General features: G+C 48.4%; 1 protein-coding gene across 1 annotated transcript in view; it reads right to left on the bottom strand.

Annotated features, from left to right (window-relative positions):
* PLCH1 (phospholipase C eta 1) overlaps positions 1-4,594 on the bottom strand; it is a 50,968-nt gene extending 46,374 nt beyond the window's left edge. The window contains exon 1 of the mRNA XM_029962311.1: positions 4,498-4,594. Coding sequence (XP_029818171.1) covers positions 4,498-4,576 — 79 coding nt within the window. The 5' untranslated portion in view covers positions 4,577-4,594. The remainder of the gene's footprint in view (positions 1-4,497) is intronic.
* Between the last annotated feature and the right edge of the window lie 11,452 nt (positions 4,595-16,046).

A 16,046-nucleotide genomic window follows, 5' to 3' on the forward strand; every position in this document is an offset into this window, starting at 1 on the left:
ACGAAATCATAAAATCCTGGGAAAGCCTCAGGCAGTGCCATGCCCACAGCACTTCACTGCACACCAGTGTCAGTCACCACCTAAAGACAACCCGTGAAAGCCCCGGGGAAAGGCCCCAGTTGTGCATCAATACTTCCTCTTGTCTAACAACGTGCAAGTGTCCCTAAACACCATTACAATGTGCCAGGGCAGCCTGGTCCATGTACAGCAGCGTTTTCCTGAATGGAATGGGAGCACTGCTGTTTGTGTTTGCTGTTCACTGTACACAGGAACTGAATTGGGACCATACAAATGGTTTTCCAGCCTTCTATTCCCACTAGTCAATACACTGTTAGCTAACTACATTCAGAGCAAGGGCACAAATAGGATGCTTTACCCATTTTTCCAAAATTGCCAATCACCAGCTGAAGGTACCCAAGTTTATCCTGTGTCTTTTTTATATATTTGTGGACAATTTTCAGCGTACTCTTGTGCCAACTTTCCCCATCAGTTCCAATAAGCCTTTTCCTCCCTGAGCTTTCCCTTTGCAAAGCAGTCAGAGCCAGCAGTCACATCCCCTCTCAATCTTTGATTTTCCAAGCTAAACAAACGTGACTCATCTCCAGTTCTGTAGCCCTTTTCTCTGCCTGTTCCCCAGCTCCCCTTGCTCCAGTACCCCTGACTAGAACTGCATTGGGCTGGGCCTCGTGGCACCACCACCATCATCCTGCTCCTCAACACCCACAACTGCATCTTCCTTCGACTAATCACAGAATCCCAGACTGGTTTGGGTTGGAAGGGGCCTTAAAGGCCATCTCATTTCACCCCCTGTCATGGGCAGGGACACCTCCCACTCTCCCAGGTTGCTCCAAGCCCCATCCAGCCTGGCCTTGGACACTTCCAGGGATGGGACATCCTGCACTGAAGCATCCAGGAGCCAGGTGCTGTCCTGCTGTTGCAGAGCACTGTGCACTCCAGCAGGGCTGCAGGTTCATGTGAGTGCTTCTGCTCCAAGCTGATTTTTTTCCCTTTGCTTCTTTGGGGGCCTTGGTTTTGTTTGGGGTTTGTTGGGGGTTTTTTTGGTTGGTTGGTTGTGGGTTTTTTTCTTTTTTTACACAAAACAAGCCATTTAAACTACTCCCAATAAATACAGAGCTCCAGCATTCTTATTTATGCAGTCCACAAGCTGTTGCACTTGAACCCCTCAGCTGGAGGTGAACAAATGGAACAAACATCTGCTCAGGTGCTTAAAGCAGTGCAGGTGCCACAAGGGGAGGGAGGAAGCACCAGAGATGAGCAGTAGAGCAGCAAATTTCCTATCGTGCATCCCTGTGGATGCTTCCAGTCCTGAGGTCTCTGAAGGTGGTGCTGTGCTTTTTAAGAACACCCACTGATCCTGTGAGATATTTTTACCTGGCTGCCCTGCACCTGAGGTGCAACAGTTCTTCCAGCTCACAGGTTCAGTTACAGGCAGTTACTGTGATGTGACCTTCCAGACAGCCCTGAGGCAACTGAGTTATCCCACTGCTCCAAATCAAAGGGTGCAGTTGGGGTAATAAGGGCAGAATTAACACAACATTCTACCAATGGTGGCCAGTCCCTACTGATACAGGTCTGGAAAGAGGTGGAGAGGCCAGAAGATAAAGTTAGAAACTTAGAGAATTAATTAAAATTATGGAAATGGAGTTTTAAAAAAATTTTGTTTCTGAAAGTAGTTAAGAAAAAAAGATCATTAGCATAAGTAATATAAGTAGGAACAGCTACTTTCAGAACAGCTGAGACAAAATCAGCCATTTGCTAAACACATCACAGCTTCTTTCTGTTTAACAATTACAGAATATTAGCATTCAGAAGTGTAGGAAAATAAGCTTATCAACGATCCTGTGTGCTTGCTCCCTGAAGAGCCGTGCTCTCAGTATCAGAATATGACACTATAATAGCAATAACTACCCAAAAAATCACGAAAACACTGTGTAAGTTGGGATTAATAGGCACTAAGCTGGACACACACAGCTCAACACTGAACACCCGCTGACAAGGAGCAAATCCCCAAAAAGCTCCATCAACTCTTTTATCTGTATCAGCACAGCACCAAAGGAAACCAACTTGTCTCCAGCATCAGGAGCCCCGTGGTAACTCCTGGGACATGCACACACCCTCACATCAGGCTGGGGAACTGCCTCCCCTGTCACTGCCCAGCAGGACTTCAGCTCCCTCCACATGCTCAGGGTGAAGGAACTGTTGCTGCAGGGTCTTGCTTAGGTTAAAAGAGACAAATGGGAAGCCCTGAGAGATTCTGTCAGGGAAAAATAATTAATCCTGTCTGGTCGTGAACAAAAGACAAATAAATTAAGCCATGGAATCTTTCTGGTCTAGGATCCCTGCTAATTATGCCTTCAACTTTAGAGAATTATCACTTTGCACACTCATCCCTCAATAGCTGTTCACAGATTACTGGACCTTGTGCTGATGGATCATTATCCAGCCTTTGCACCATTAGCAGGATAAAGACATAGTGCTGCTCTGTGATAAAATATCACCTCAGTCACAGAGCACCGACCAGACTGTTCCTTCATGTGTTCTGGAACAGCAAAACTGCAGCTACACATCCAAAATGTAACAGCTCCAGTTAATACACTGGTGCCAGGGAGCTGGGAGCTGCCTGGAGAGAAGGGAGATCAACAGGCACTCACCAAAACACTGCCAGAGTGCCCAGACCCAGGGAGGGGGGACCTGGGTGAAGACATCTGGGAGACAACTCGGAAGGAACACAATCCCACCAAAACCAGAGGGACTCCATGAGTGGCCTGATAAACCCCAGGAATGACTCCATTTCATCTGAGGAGCAGAATGGCTGTGCCTGGAGATGACAGGCTCACCAAGCACTTTGCCTGTAACACAAGTCCCAGATGCAGCACACACATGAATTAATGTGACAACGCCACTGTCAGACTGACTTAGAAAGTTATTAACATCCTTCTGGTGTCCCAAATAAACTAGCAGTGCCCATGGGCAAGAAAAAAGCAGTACAGGGGAGAATGGAACTGCCTTTCATTAGGAAGATCCACAAACTGACAGATGATTAATTCTCCCACTAAGCCATTAACTTCATCGATGGTGACATAATCACAGTGACAAAAATGCAGATACAGCCTGGTTTACAGCAGGCTGCAAACTCTCCCAGTCCTGACAAACACAGTGAAAATGGAGATATGTTCTCTAGGAAAAAATACCTTTGCTTTCAAAGTGACAAGTATTTCTATCTTTAATTCATAGGCACTCCATGCTGCTGTTATTAATAGTGCCATAAATGTGCCCTGAAGTGACAGTTTTTAATCACTGACCGCAAAGCGAATAAGGAATACAAGATTTGGGCCTCTCAGAACAGCATTAGGAAGTCACTCTCCCAGCAGGCAGGCAGGGGTCCAGCTCTCTTATCAGATGAGACATGCAGGAATCTACTGCAGGTAGGGACAGCTCCTGAATCCTGCTGGTCCCTGACCCACCACAGGAGCACAGGCTGGGCTCAGCACTGCTCCTTACCCTGTGCCCAGGGGTGAGGCAAAGGGAGAGGAATCCTGAGGGGGAACACATGTCCTCTCTAGTTGATATATCAAGTTTTAAGCATACAAAAAGAAATCCTGAAAAGGAAGTATTTTACATCAGAATGACTTCAGAGTATTTAGTGGCAGGATCCTCCAACAACAGAATGATCACAGCACATCACCTGCAATGGCAAGGGGCTAAGAGGTGAGGGGGTGATGGGCACTGACTGGGGATCTCTGGGAGGCATCACAGGCGTCTGATCAATACCTGGAACTCAAGCCCTTCCTGACACTTTCAGGTCGGACCCCTGCAGGTCCAGCACCGGCAGTACTGGGGGTGGGGACAGGTTGGACCGGCAGAACTGGGGGGTAAATCAGTCTGTCTGTCGGAGCCCAGCAGTACTGGGGGTCAGTCTGTCTGTTGGAGCTTGGCAGTACCGGGGGTCGGTCTGTCAGTCGGTCTGTCTGTTGGAGCTTGGCAGTACCGGGTGTCTGTCTGTCTGTTGGAGCTTGGCAGTACCGGGTGTCTGTCTGTCTGTTGGAGCTTGGCAGTACCGGGGGTCGGTCTGTCAGTCGGTCTGTCTGTCGGTCGGTGCCGGCAGTACCGTACGGTCTGTGGGTCGGTTGTCGGTCTGTCGGTGTGCCGGCAGTACGGGGGTCAGTCTGTCTGTCTGTCTGTCTGTCAGTCTCTCTGTCGGTCCCGGTGGGTCCGGCACGCGCAGCCCGGCGATCCCAGCGCCCCCTGGCGGCCCGTGCGGCGCGCCGCGCAGCCCCGGTCCGTGCCCCCCCCGTCGGTCCCCCCCCCACCCCGCACTCTCGGGGGTCCCGCGCACCCCCAGCCCGGCCCCGCACAGTGAAGGCTCGTCCCGGTAGGAGCGCCACCGGTGAGATACACGTGTGGATAGGGAATGCCGGGGACAGCGGACAGCAGGGAACACGGAAACCAGAACCAGCCAATAACTTTGTGACTCACCGTGGAACACGCCGTTGTCCGCTAGGAAGTGCCGGCAGTACTGCAGACAGCTCTTCTTATCCAGACTCCAGTAACTCATCGTGGGGCCACCTCCTGCTCACCATCCAAGGCACCGACCCTGCAAGGGAGACCAGAACGGGGAACTGCCAGTTAATCCACAAGAAATGCCCAACTGCTGCAAGCTCTGCAGTTATTTGTGCCCTTTACGCAAAACAGTTCATTGGCTTCACAAAAACGTTACAACAAACACGGTTTTTCACTCCCCAAACGTGCCCATCTCCACAGACATCCAAGGCAAGGGCCATGGCACATCACCTGGATGGAGCTGGAGCCAGGCTGCACTGATTCCACCAGCCAGCAAGTCCCAGCTGCTGCAGGGAGCCCACCCCACCCACAGTCACTGCTGTCACAGCCACCCTGGGCCACAGTGGGGCCTGGAGACACGATCAATGTAATCCATTTAATGATGCTGGCCCATAGTCAACAAGCTACAGACACATCCAACAGCACCACGTCACTGTCAACAGTCCCCAAGTGAAGGTTATATATACAAAAAAGTGAGTAACTCTCAAAACCAGGAGGTTTTGAGAGTTAGGTGGATGCAAAGCTCTTGCACCAGTGCCCTTGCCCTTGGCAGCCACTGCCCTGCGTCAGCTGATGCAGCCCCTTTGGGATTCTGTCTTTGGCCCTGATGTGCAAAAATCCTTCCCATAACTTATTATGCACAGTTCTGTTGCAGCCAGACACACCAGCATTTCATATTTCTCTGAAGCCATGGACTCCTTGATCTCCTGTCCTGACACCAGGTCCTTTCACTGGATCCTCCTTCTCCCTTTGCTGTTTTATTAAGTTCAAGATCTGGTTTCAGCAATCCAGACACCCCTTCCTGTTTACAAGCCCACTTTGATCTCCCATTTTATCTCCCTCCCACCTTCACTCTGGTCAAGCCAGCTGCTTGCTCGCCTACACTTGGCACAAACTCCAACTGTCTTCAACCAAGCAAATTCTCTCAGGGTGTAAGGACACTGCCATTCAAGTCTCCTCAGAAAACTACTGCCAGGGGGGCTTCGTAACAACCCCCTCCTCCCCAGATGAGACACCACTCACTGCAAGTGCCTGGGCTGCAGCTCTGCTGAGGGACACAGATCCGCTTCACTCTAAACAAAAAGGGCAAGAAATCTGAAATCACAGCCAACAGGACTCCTGTGATCCTTAATGACCACTACAGCCACTGTCATCTCCTGGGGCACAGCCACTGCTCTCAGCCATAAAGGAACAGGAGAACCTGGAGAACTTTTTCCCTTCTCCTTGCATCCATGCCATGAATCCTGCAGTGATGGAGGTGAAGGAGCTGATTGTGAGGAGCTCAGAATTACCTGCAGACATCCTCTCCCCCAGCACTTGTCAGTCACCAGGCACTTCTCACCTGCTTCACCTCACAAAGCCATGGAAAATCCGGGCTGCCCCTGAAGGGCTGGGAAGCTAGATGAGCTCAGGGAAGGCTCTGAGAACAGCACTGGCACTCAGAGGGGGCAGCAGATCCTGTGACCTGGAGGCAGGCAGAGGGCAGCCAGCTTCCCCCTCTCCTTCCAGAGAGCTGCTGGGCTCACAGACACCCTGCCAGGGCTGCTCCACTCTGGAAGGTGCTGAGGTTTCCCCTGCAGAAGCAGCACCAAGTATGGGGCTGAAGCCAATAACTTAGTGACAAAGTGTAAATGTTTACATTTATTGCCCTGCTGGTCGATGCAGGCACTAGAGACCAACAGGCCAACACTAATCTGACACCCATGGTATTTCTGTCCCAGGTTTGCTGCAGAGGTGGAATTTGCCTCTGCAGGGAGGAGAGAAGGTCTGAACGATCCACCGCAGGCACAAGCCAAAAACACCTGTTTCTGTTTTGCTCCATCTTAAAACTTCCACGGTCTCCACTACAGAGTGTTTTGTTTACACCAAAGGTATATTTTGCCAAAATTTGGAAGGCTAAGCAGTATTACCCACTACCTCTGCCAGGCTTCAGCTTCTACACTCCTTGGGCTTCTGCCCTCGCCAGCCAAGAGCTTTGTTGTAGCCTCCATTAACCAGGGCCACTCGTCCAGCCTTAATTAGTAAGGCACAAGCTGTTAGTTACTTTTGAGGTGTAGGAACAATTCTACCACCACGGTCCAGCCCACTGCCAGGCTCTTTGCTTCAGGCTATAAAAACACAAGAGGCACCGTGTTTTAATTAAGAAAACCATATCAAATATTCATCACTAAGAATTTACACACAATAAGGAGATCTTATCTCCCGCTCAGCTCCCACACAGAACTCCTATCAAGGGAGAGATTTACAGGGAAATGTTGCTATCAATATATCCCTGCAGTGCCTCTGAAAGAGCCCCTGAGCCCCCTCCCCTTTCACGGCTCATGCCGATACAATCCTCCTTTGTTCTTGCACAAAGGGTTCTCCCACACCCCGGTGGCCTCTTGGAACAAAGGTTCTCCCTGGCACGTCAGGGACGAAGGCAGAATCCCAAGGGGGCTGCATCAGCTGACACAAACATCCCGTAAGAAAACCTTCCTAAGAAACACCAGCAGTTTTCTGGATGGCCTTTTAAGTTATTTCCTTTACAGAGCTCTGGGAGAGCCCAGCCAAGATCCCATAGTACAAAAAAAGGGAAACAAAGACCCAACTAACCCCACACTTGGGCTAAATACCATCATTTCAAATGAAAGTGCACTTGGGAACTTAACTGTACACAAATTTGCACCACTTCAACAGCAGCAGCACAGTAGAAAAGGAATGTCCCACAGGCTGTGCCTATATAATTTATTTTATACACGTAGAATAAGCTATATGAGCAAAAAGTATTAATAAGCAGGTAATTATGTCTAAATAGGAAAGGACTGTACCACCAAAACTATTTGGGGGAAAAAAAGTTACCAAAATCCTGACCAGATATAAATCTGAATTCAAAATCAGCTTGTGTAGTTACTTGATGAAGCAGCCAATTCAGAGAGAGCTGAAAACACTCATTTTTCGCTCTGCAGGTTTCTCAGATTGGGGGTATCACTTTCACAACAAGCAGAATTCCTGCAGGTTCAGCCCTGGGCCTGGCACATTCATCCCAAGTGATCATTGCTGATCAGTGCTGAGAGAAAAGATGTTACTCCAGCATGTCAACAATCCATTAATTTTATATCTAGATAAAGGGCATTAATATGGAAGTTGAGTAAGGGAGTCCATTGTGTGGTATGCAGAAACACAGCAACCTGAAGGAACTGTATCTTCTATTTTAGCTGAATAATTTCCATTAAACCCATCAGCTGCCTCAGTTGAGTGCTTTGAGCACTGTGTTCCACCAGAGACACCTTCCCAAAGAGCTGTACCTTGCAACAGAGTTAGTAGTGGAAGTAAACCAGCACTGCTCAGGTTATTAATGGAAGTAAACTGATATTGCTCAAAGAAGTTTGATGCAAAAAATAATTAAATTCCCCACAAGGAAGGTTGCCTTAAGATGCATGCTTTATGGAGTTCTTTGATTAGACAAGTTGTGGACTTGAATGTGTAAGATGCTTCTGGATTTAGTAGAGGATGCACATGCTCTGCTTGGGTTGTGAGAGAGAATTCTCAGGGCAGGAGGCTCAGCACCAGAACACCACCTGACCCCCAGGTCTCACTGCACTCTGCACTTTCCCCTCACACAGAAAACCCCCATGCCTGAGTGAGCCATGCAGGGAAGCAGGGAATTCCCTCATTCCAGGGAATCACAATGCACGACACCAACAGCTGCAGGGTGAGCAGCACTCGAGGGAAACAGCCCCAGCTCCGGCTGTAACACACTGAACCAGTTTGGAAAGCAGCAGCACAGTCCAAGTGCAGTATTTAAGCTGGACACTGTGCAGGTCCCCGGTGTGAAGAGGGTACTAAGCACACACCACTTAGCACCAGAGAGGAGGGTGTGACTCCTGGGACAGCTCCCAGAACAGTTCCCAGACAGCTCCCAGACTGCTCACCAGTGGAGCAGTTCACAGGCTGGGCATTGTTCATGGGCCCTTCTCACCTGCCCCCTCCCTGCTGTTCCTGCAGCACTTGGACAGACAGCAGTGCTGAGTCCACCAGATCCCACGGATCATTCCCCATGGCAGGACAGACACTGCAGGGCACCAGCACTTCCCTCTCACAAAAACACAGCTCCAGTCTCAGAGCTCCCTGCTCCAGCACCTACCCAGTGCACACATGTTCAAAGTATGATTTCTAAAAACTGATTCTCTTCCTTAGCCCCAAATGGTGTATAAAGTGCATGTGCCTGGCAATTCTGTCTTCAACAGAAACCAAAGTCCAGAAAACACTGAATATATTGAGAGGGCTACAGATTCTGGAAAATTGTGCCCATTTCAGATACCCATCAATGATAAATATTACCATGAAAAACAGTTCAGAGATACTGGACCCTACAATTGACATAAAGGAAAAGAATAATAATAATTTTCAAAAAAGTTAGAAATGAGAAGAGCAATCTGGAGTCACACAAAGGACACCCCAAGTGTGTGATGGAAATAATGCTGTATTAGCTCCAGCCATGGCCAGAGCACTGGTATGAGCATTAGAGATCTCGGGATGGGAGGGAGGACAGACCATCTGGCTGGCACTAAGCAGCAGGAATATAGTCCAGAGGGAAAGACTGGGCTTTAATCTGGCAGCTGTGATTGTGTGGGGGCACACAGCATCCCTGCTGACCACCATGTGCAGGCAGTTACCCTCCAGCCACTGCAAACAGCAAATAAACACCAAAGCACAGTACAAATACTACTTTGGACTTCCCTGGGAGAATCCTGAGGTGGTATGGAAAGCCAAGCAATTTAGCTTCACAACAGACCTACAGTACCGTTAGAAGGGAGGGAGGTGAAGTGATTTACCTTAAGCTTGAGAGCGAGCAGAAGATTCACTTGCACTCCCCAGGAACAGAAGGAGGGCTGCCCAGGGGGGACTGCTGATTTGTCCCTACAGTCCCTTGGCTCAATGTCCCAAATCAAGCTCTCCAGCATTTCCAAAGGTGCCAGGAGCACTCAGTAGGTTGGCAAACACATTGCAGTGGCAACCAAAGATGAGACACTTCTCTTAGGACTTGTTCTCCAGAGTCCCAGGGCTCAGCCCTTTGCTATACTGATATTGTGAACTAACAGGTACTGACCAGAGGGAGCAAAGCCATTTGTAATTCTGTTTACACCACAACATGCAACCAGGAAAATTCATGCTCTCACCAACTTCCTTTCCCTGGACTGTACTAAAATGTGCTGCAGGGTCTCTCCTAGGTGAATTTATTAGTAGCCATCAACAGGGAATTTCCAGTCTGTGTTTTTACAAAGTGACAACTCCTCGGGTGGAACAACCCTCAAGCCTGTGCACAACAAGGGCTGTATTTTGGAAAACAGTATCCAAAAAAACCAAAGTAGCTACTGGATGAAAAGCTTAGCCGTAGTTAGACCTAGAAACCAAATCTGAAGAGATTATAAAACCCTAATATGACCATATTTCATGGGGCACCCACCCATCTGCAGTCTTGGGTTTCTTATTCCACTAAGCCACTCACGGTCACCCAAATATTGCTAAGCATTTAAGCTGGTCTAAATTCATGCAGATTTAGATTTAATTGTCACACAAGCCCAGGCTCTAAGGGTTCCACACATCATCTGTGCAAATCTCCTCTTTAATCAGCATCAAATATCAACATTCACTCAAAATAACTTGCACAAACGTTGCTGAAGGTACACATATGGGAGCCAGGCAGAGTAGGCAAGGCACGTTGGCTGCATCAGATGGAAGGTCCATGCTGCTGACACAAAAAGACATTTTTCCCCACAAATTGATGTAATTTTAATAACTTATGAAACAAACTATCACCTACCTATAGTATAAACTATTACATAAATGTACCATTACTTTCCAGAAGTTAAAGCATCTTGTATAAACAAAAAGCTTAAAAAAATGCCCCCAAAGTTACACTCCCTTTTGAACATCAAATATTTATCTGAAAATATCACCAGCATGAAAATATATTACTGACAATATTTGGCAATAGAAAACAAAACCACGCAGTATCTGGTCCTTTTCTCATTTCTCTAGGAACTGGTCTGGAGGAACAAAAGAGGAGACTTTCGTTTGGTTTATTTTTCTGACAGATGAGTTCCCTAATCAAACGTGCCACAAGGCCAAGAGAACATCTGTGCTGGCACCACACTGCCAGGAGGTGTCAGAGGGGGCAGGACAGCACAGGAGCAAAGAAAAATTTCCTGTGGAGTTTGCTGGGAGCAACTGGAAACTCTTAGAGTTGTCTTAAGGGAAAAGGTCACAGAAGTGTGGATTTGGAATACAGATATTGCACTTGCATGGTCTTTAGACAGATGAGGCCTCATGAAAATGCAGAATTTTTTAAATTTTTAATGGTTTTAACCTGATATTTTGTCTATTCCCCCACTAGAGCACTTGCATTGCTCACCAGATGAAGACAGACTTGAATGTCATGTTGTTTGATGGTTTGAAAAAGCTGCTTTGAAATCTTTGTTCATCTTACAGCAATTAACAGGCTCCACCAGCGAGCCAGAAATAGCATTTCATCACTGCCACATCCAGCCACAGGCCCCTTCCCTGTGCCCTGCACTGAACACTCAGGACACTGCACCCAGCTCCACCTGGGCCATGCAGGGTGTGGAAGGCAGGCAGGGGTGGCTGCACCTCCCTCCCGAGGGCACCAGGGGTACGAGGGGTTCAGCCTCACCCTAACTCGTCCAGCTGGGGTCATGCCAGAGGACTGGCACCCAGGACTTGCTCTCTAAACCACCCTTTCCCTTCCCAGGAGAGCAGCAGGTCGGGCTCAGTGCCCAGCACTGTCCCTGGGCTCTGGCAGGAGTTCCCTGGTGCCCAGTGCCCCTGTGCAGGCAGGAGCCAGGCTGTGCCCAGGACAACTCCACCTGTGCCACCCCCGGCCCAACAGCAGCCCCTGCTCTTCCCGGGGCTCTGAGCTCTCAGGGAGCTTTTGTTCCAAGTCATTTCTCTGCTTTCTGGGAAGCCATGAAAAGCATGTGTCAGCACAACTTGCTGCTGAGGAAGGCATTAGAAAGGATTTGAACTGACTCCCCATGGCAACAGACCCTGAAAGGGAATTAGCATTTGCTCCCCATTCCTCGAGAGGCCTAAATGGAATTTGTTTTTCTCCTCCCTAAGGAACTATTTCCAGGAGGGTGGTGTGCTTTTGTCACCCAGCAGGCACAGCTTCAGGAGATACCTGTCCTCCACACCCTGTTCAGTTAACACTCATCCCACCAGACATGGAAGGGGAAACTCTGGATGGGTGTCCATGAATGTTTTCCTTACACAGCTTTCCAGTGCTATCACAGCTTCCTGCTGCCTTTGCCAGCTCCCTGTACACCAATTCACTAATCCAAATCAGTTTGTGGCTTTGCTGCACAAAGCCTTTCAAACTCCAGATGCTGAGCTCAAGAGTCTTTCTACACTGGAGATTTTAATCTACAGAGAGACAACTCACTTCACCACATTGGCAGTGCTATTTTTTTAATGCATCAAAAACACATCTTCAGATTCTATTCTATTCTTTGGGAATCTTTTATATTTTCTCCAAATTCTTCTACAAACATGACAGTGCACTTCAAAGTAGGCAGAGGAAGGCACAGCAAGCCCAGAACTATCAGCTCCAAGAGCCATCCACCCCAGTATCAGTGCTCCCAAAGTCAGGGGAACTGATTAATCTCAGAGGCAGTTCATGAACTCCCAGAGATTCCCAGCTCATGTCTCGACTCTCCAGGTAAAAGTGGTGGGCCTGGAATCCAACTTTACCTCCCATGCTGGAGCTGACAAATTTCCATGGACTCCAAAGAACTACACTACTGCATAGGGTCAAGAAAACAACCCCCATTCACACCAATCAGTCTGGTGGTTCTGTTGCTATGAAGGTGAACACTTGAGAGTGTCAGCACCAGGAGACTGCTGGTCTCCTAAGAACATTCTTTCTAGAAATTAAAATAAACGTTTTTCTCCCACAGACCATTGCACAGCTTTAAGAAGGACCTTTTCTTCCTCAACAGATTAGCAGGAACATACCCTGTAAAAAGCAGGGAGCACACAGCACACCAGATCACACCTCAGAGCATCCATGTCTCACCAGAAATACATATTTCACAACTTGGACAAGTCATTTTCAGACACACTGTTAATACACAAGACCCATTTCAGTAGCTGGAGCAGCTATTGCTGAACTATTGCTCCTGCTCTGACCTGGGAAAGCCTGGGTGCTGCTCTGCTCCAGCACAGAGTCATTCAAACAATAAGATGTGAAGATAAAAATTAGGTGCCTGGAAAGGACATGTGCCAACACAGCCAGCCATGCCCATGGATGATCTGCACCTTGTGTACTTGGCTACTTATCAATGGGCAAGTGGTTCCCCAAGGAGTAGGCATTTCATACCACAAGACCCTCTGTGTTGGACACGAATTGTCACAGCTGGTAATTGCCAATATTCATCCTTTTTTTTTCACCTGTGGGTGGAACAAAGGCTGGGCGAAGAGTGAGGAACACGTTGATAAGAGGCTCAGCACTGCCTGATTTGAACCCACGTTGTTAAGACTCAATTCATCCCCTTCCCCACCTCAGGACACGCTTGGTCATGCTCAGCGTGCAGAGGTACCTGAACTCTGTGTCATTTCCAATAAATCCAGTCTGGAAGGGAGCATGGACTGCTTCACACCATGGCTTGTCTCCACCTGAAGCTTCTTGCAAGCAACCTTGAGTTACTTCAGGTTGGAGAGACTCACGTGGACACGCCTTGCCAAGAGCTGGAACGCACAGGGCCAAGCACCCTGGGAGCGCTTTGGCATCGTTCAGGGGCTGACTGAGCCTCCCCAGGGGCACTGGCATCCCCAGCTGCCTGTCCCTGGCTTTTTCCAGCTCTGCAACAGGTGTCTGCTCCCAGACAGCAGCTCTGGCCAGCTCTCCTCTTCCACTGCCCCTGTGGGAATCTTAGCAAGTGCCCATCTGCAGTGCAGGCGTTTCCTCACCTTGTGGATCCCCAACCTGCCTTTCCATCTCTCAAATCCGTGCTCCACATCACCCTCAGCCACCCAGGTACAACTAGATAGTCCTGTAATGCCAGATGAGCAGCAAAAGGCTCCCTAAGTCAGGAGAGCAGAGGGCAAGCTCGGATCTCTGGAGTAACAATAGTGCCCTCAGTGTCCATGGAGACTGGAGCAAGAAAGCCACTTTTGCTACAGACAACAGCTCCAGCTTCCTAAAATAAACAAGAAAGGAGGAAAACAAACCAAACCGAGTACACAAGGACACACACCTCCCTCCTGGCCATTAGATCAGGCCACACTAACACCAGCCAACCTCAGCAGGAGTCCAGAGGAAGCACCTTCTGCCTGTGCACTGGGAAGCAAAGCCACATTTATCCCTGGCACAGCGCAGGCCCAGAGGTTCAAACCAATTAATCCCCCGCCCAGGGGAACCACGCTTTGTTGGTCAGTGATTTAACACCCTCCCAGAACACGCTCCACAGCCGACTGCCAAGAGGGAAACACTGTAATAACTGTGTTTCTACAGCACCTTCACTTCAACACAGTCAAGTACATTTGAAGCACTAATAAAAGGAGTTTCTGCAAGACCCTACAAGGCAATCAGGCATGGCAGTGTTACTGCACTGAAGACACATGCAGAAAACTGTCCCACTGAAGATAACACAGCAGGTCACTGTCAGACCTGGAAACAGACCTCTGCTTTCCCACTTGGGAGTGTTTGTGATATTTTTTTAACATTCAGACTTCTTTAAACTTATTAAAAAGCCCAGAGCAAACAAACGAAACAAATCTCCACCACCACCCCATGTGGCTGGGGTCCCGGCTTTGCCATCTAGGTTATCAGTTTAAATTGAACTGGATCCTCGGTGACACCTTAAAAAAACCCACCTTATTCAGATTTCATTAAAGGAAAACTGTTCCATTTACAAAAAGATTCCTTTGTAAAGCCAACAGAACACAGTTTCAGCATGGAAGGCTTTCCCAGAAATAAAGGGAAGCTAAGTATCGAACAGGGGACTGATTTTCATCCTGTGTTTTGATGCTCATGAAAGTGTTTTACTGCCACGGGTATTTCTTGACAGTGTTTTAAATTACAGACCAGCTCATGCAAAACCAGGAGCCGTTAGTAGCGGGGTGGCCTCTCCTCTGCTTTTATGGAGCGAAAATTTTATTCTCCCTCACAAACGCCGGTGATTTTGATCAAAGTCCTGGCGGGACACCCGCCTCGGCGGCTGAAAGGACAGCAGCATTAAATCAATTCCCTAGGCAACCTCCCAGGCTGGGCTGGGATTGTTAAAATAATGAGTTGTGCACCACTTGATCCCAACCCACCAGCTGATCCCCGTTTTACAGACAATAGGTAGCACAGAACCAGAGAGCGCCCGCAACCGCTCAGATGGTTTCTCACAAATCGTGCATCTTCAGCTGAAAAAACTTCACTTTTTTTTATGTAACAGCCTACTGGCATTTTTAAGTCTAGAAAAAGCATCCTTCAGAGTTAAAAACAAATTAAAAAAAGAAGTGTTCTCAATCTTATTCCACGGAGCTGCTGTTTGAACAACCGGGAAGGTTTTTAACAGCGAGCATTGCACTCTGCTGCCTCTCACCTCCCAAAAACTCTATTTTCTTTCCATATCCCACATTATCTTTAACTCAGGTGTTTCACTGCAGGGTTGAATCCTGCCTCTCTTTTTAGTATCGTTACCTGCAGTTGTTCTTTCCCATTTCAGAACAAACACCTTAAGTTTTCTTTAGTTTCCTTTAAGTTTTGCAACGTACAGGCCAGAAGTCCCAAGGACAAGCAAATCAGGAGAGCCCCCTGGAAACAGGCAAACATTGTGCTTTATAACTCAGGAGTTAAAGCACACGTTAAACAAAGAGCCTATGACTGGTCCATCAGATAAGGCTTATATCTTTCTGGTTGGAATTTAATAACACTTCTAAAAACACTTTTCGGTCAGCTGGAGTTGAAGTTCCCAGAATTACAGAGTTGCTTAATTACAACAAAACGTGCATGGAGTTTAATTCCTAGCTCACTGTACTTTCTTTATTTAAAAAAAAATGGTTTATGGAGTAGGTTATTAGCCCCCAAAAAAGGTATTTTTAGGAAAAACTCAATTCAGTGAAAGGTTTCGCTCCTCTCAACCCTCACCTACTCCAGAACCTTTCAAGTGGGGACCACGCATGTTCCCAAAGCAGTTCTGTAGCACTGCTGGCTGATGTCCTCTGCTCCTCGGGGGAGGCTCCTGCTCCTCAGGATTGTAGGCTAAGCCTCATTTAACACGGTCTGGCCCCGGTCAGGGCGAACCGAGCGGCTGCAGCTGGCTCTGGTTTCAGCTCATCACCGGCCCAGGTGTGCTCTGGCACAGCCCGGGGGCACAACCGCCCACGGCACATGGCAAACGCCGGGCCGGCCCAGGGGAGGGGGCACAGAGCCCAGGGAGTTCATCCCGCCCGATCCGCGATGGATCCAGCGGAAC

This window comes from Manacus vitellinus, unplaced genomic scaffold (assembly GCF_001715985.3).
Source record: "Manacus vitellinus isolate BGI_N305 unplaced genomic scaffold, ASM171598v3 scaffold_45_pilon, whole genome shotgun sequence".
Classification (NCBI taxonomy): Eukaryota; Metazoa; Chordata; class Aves; order Passeriformes; family Pipridae; genus Manacus; species Manacus vitellinus.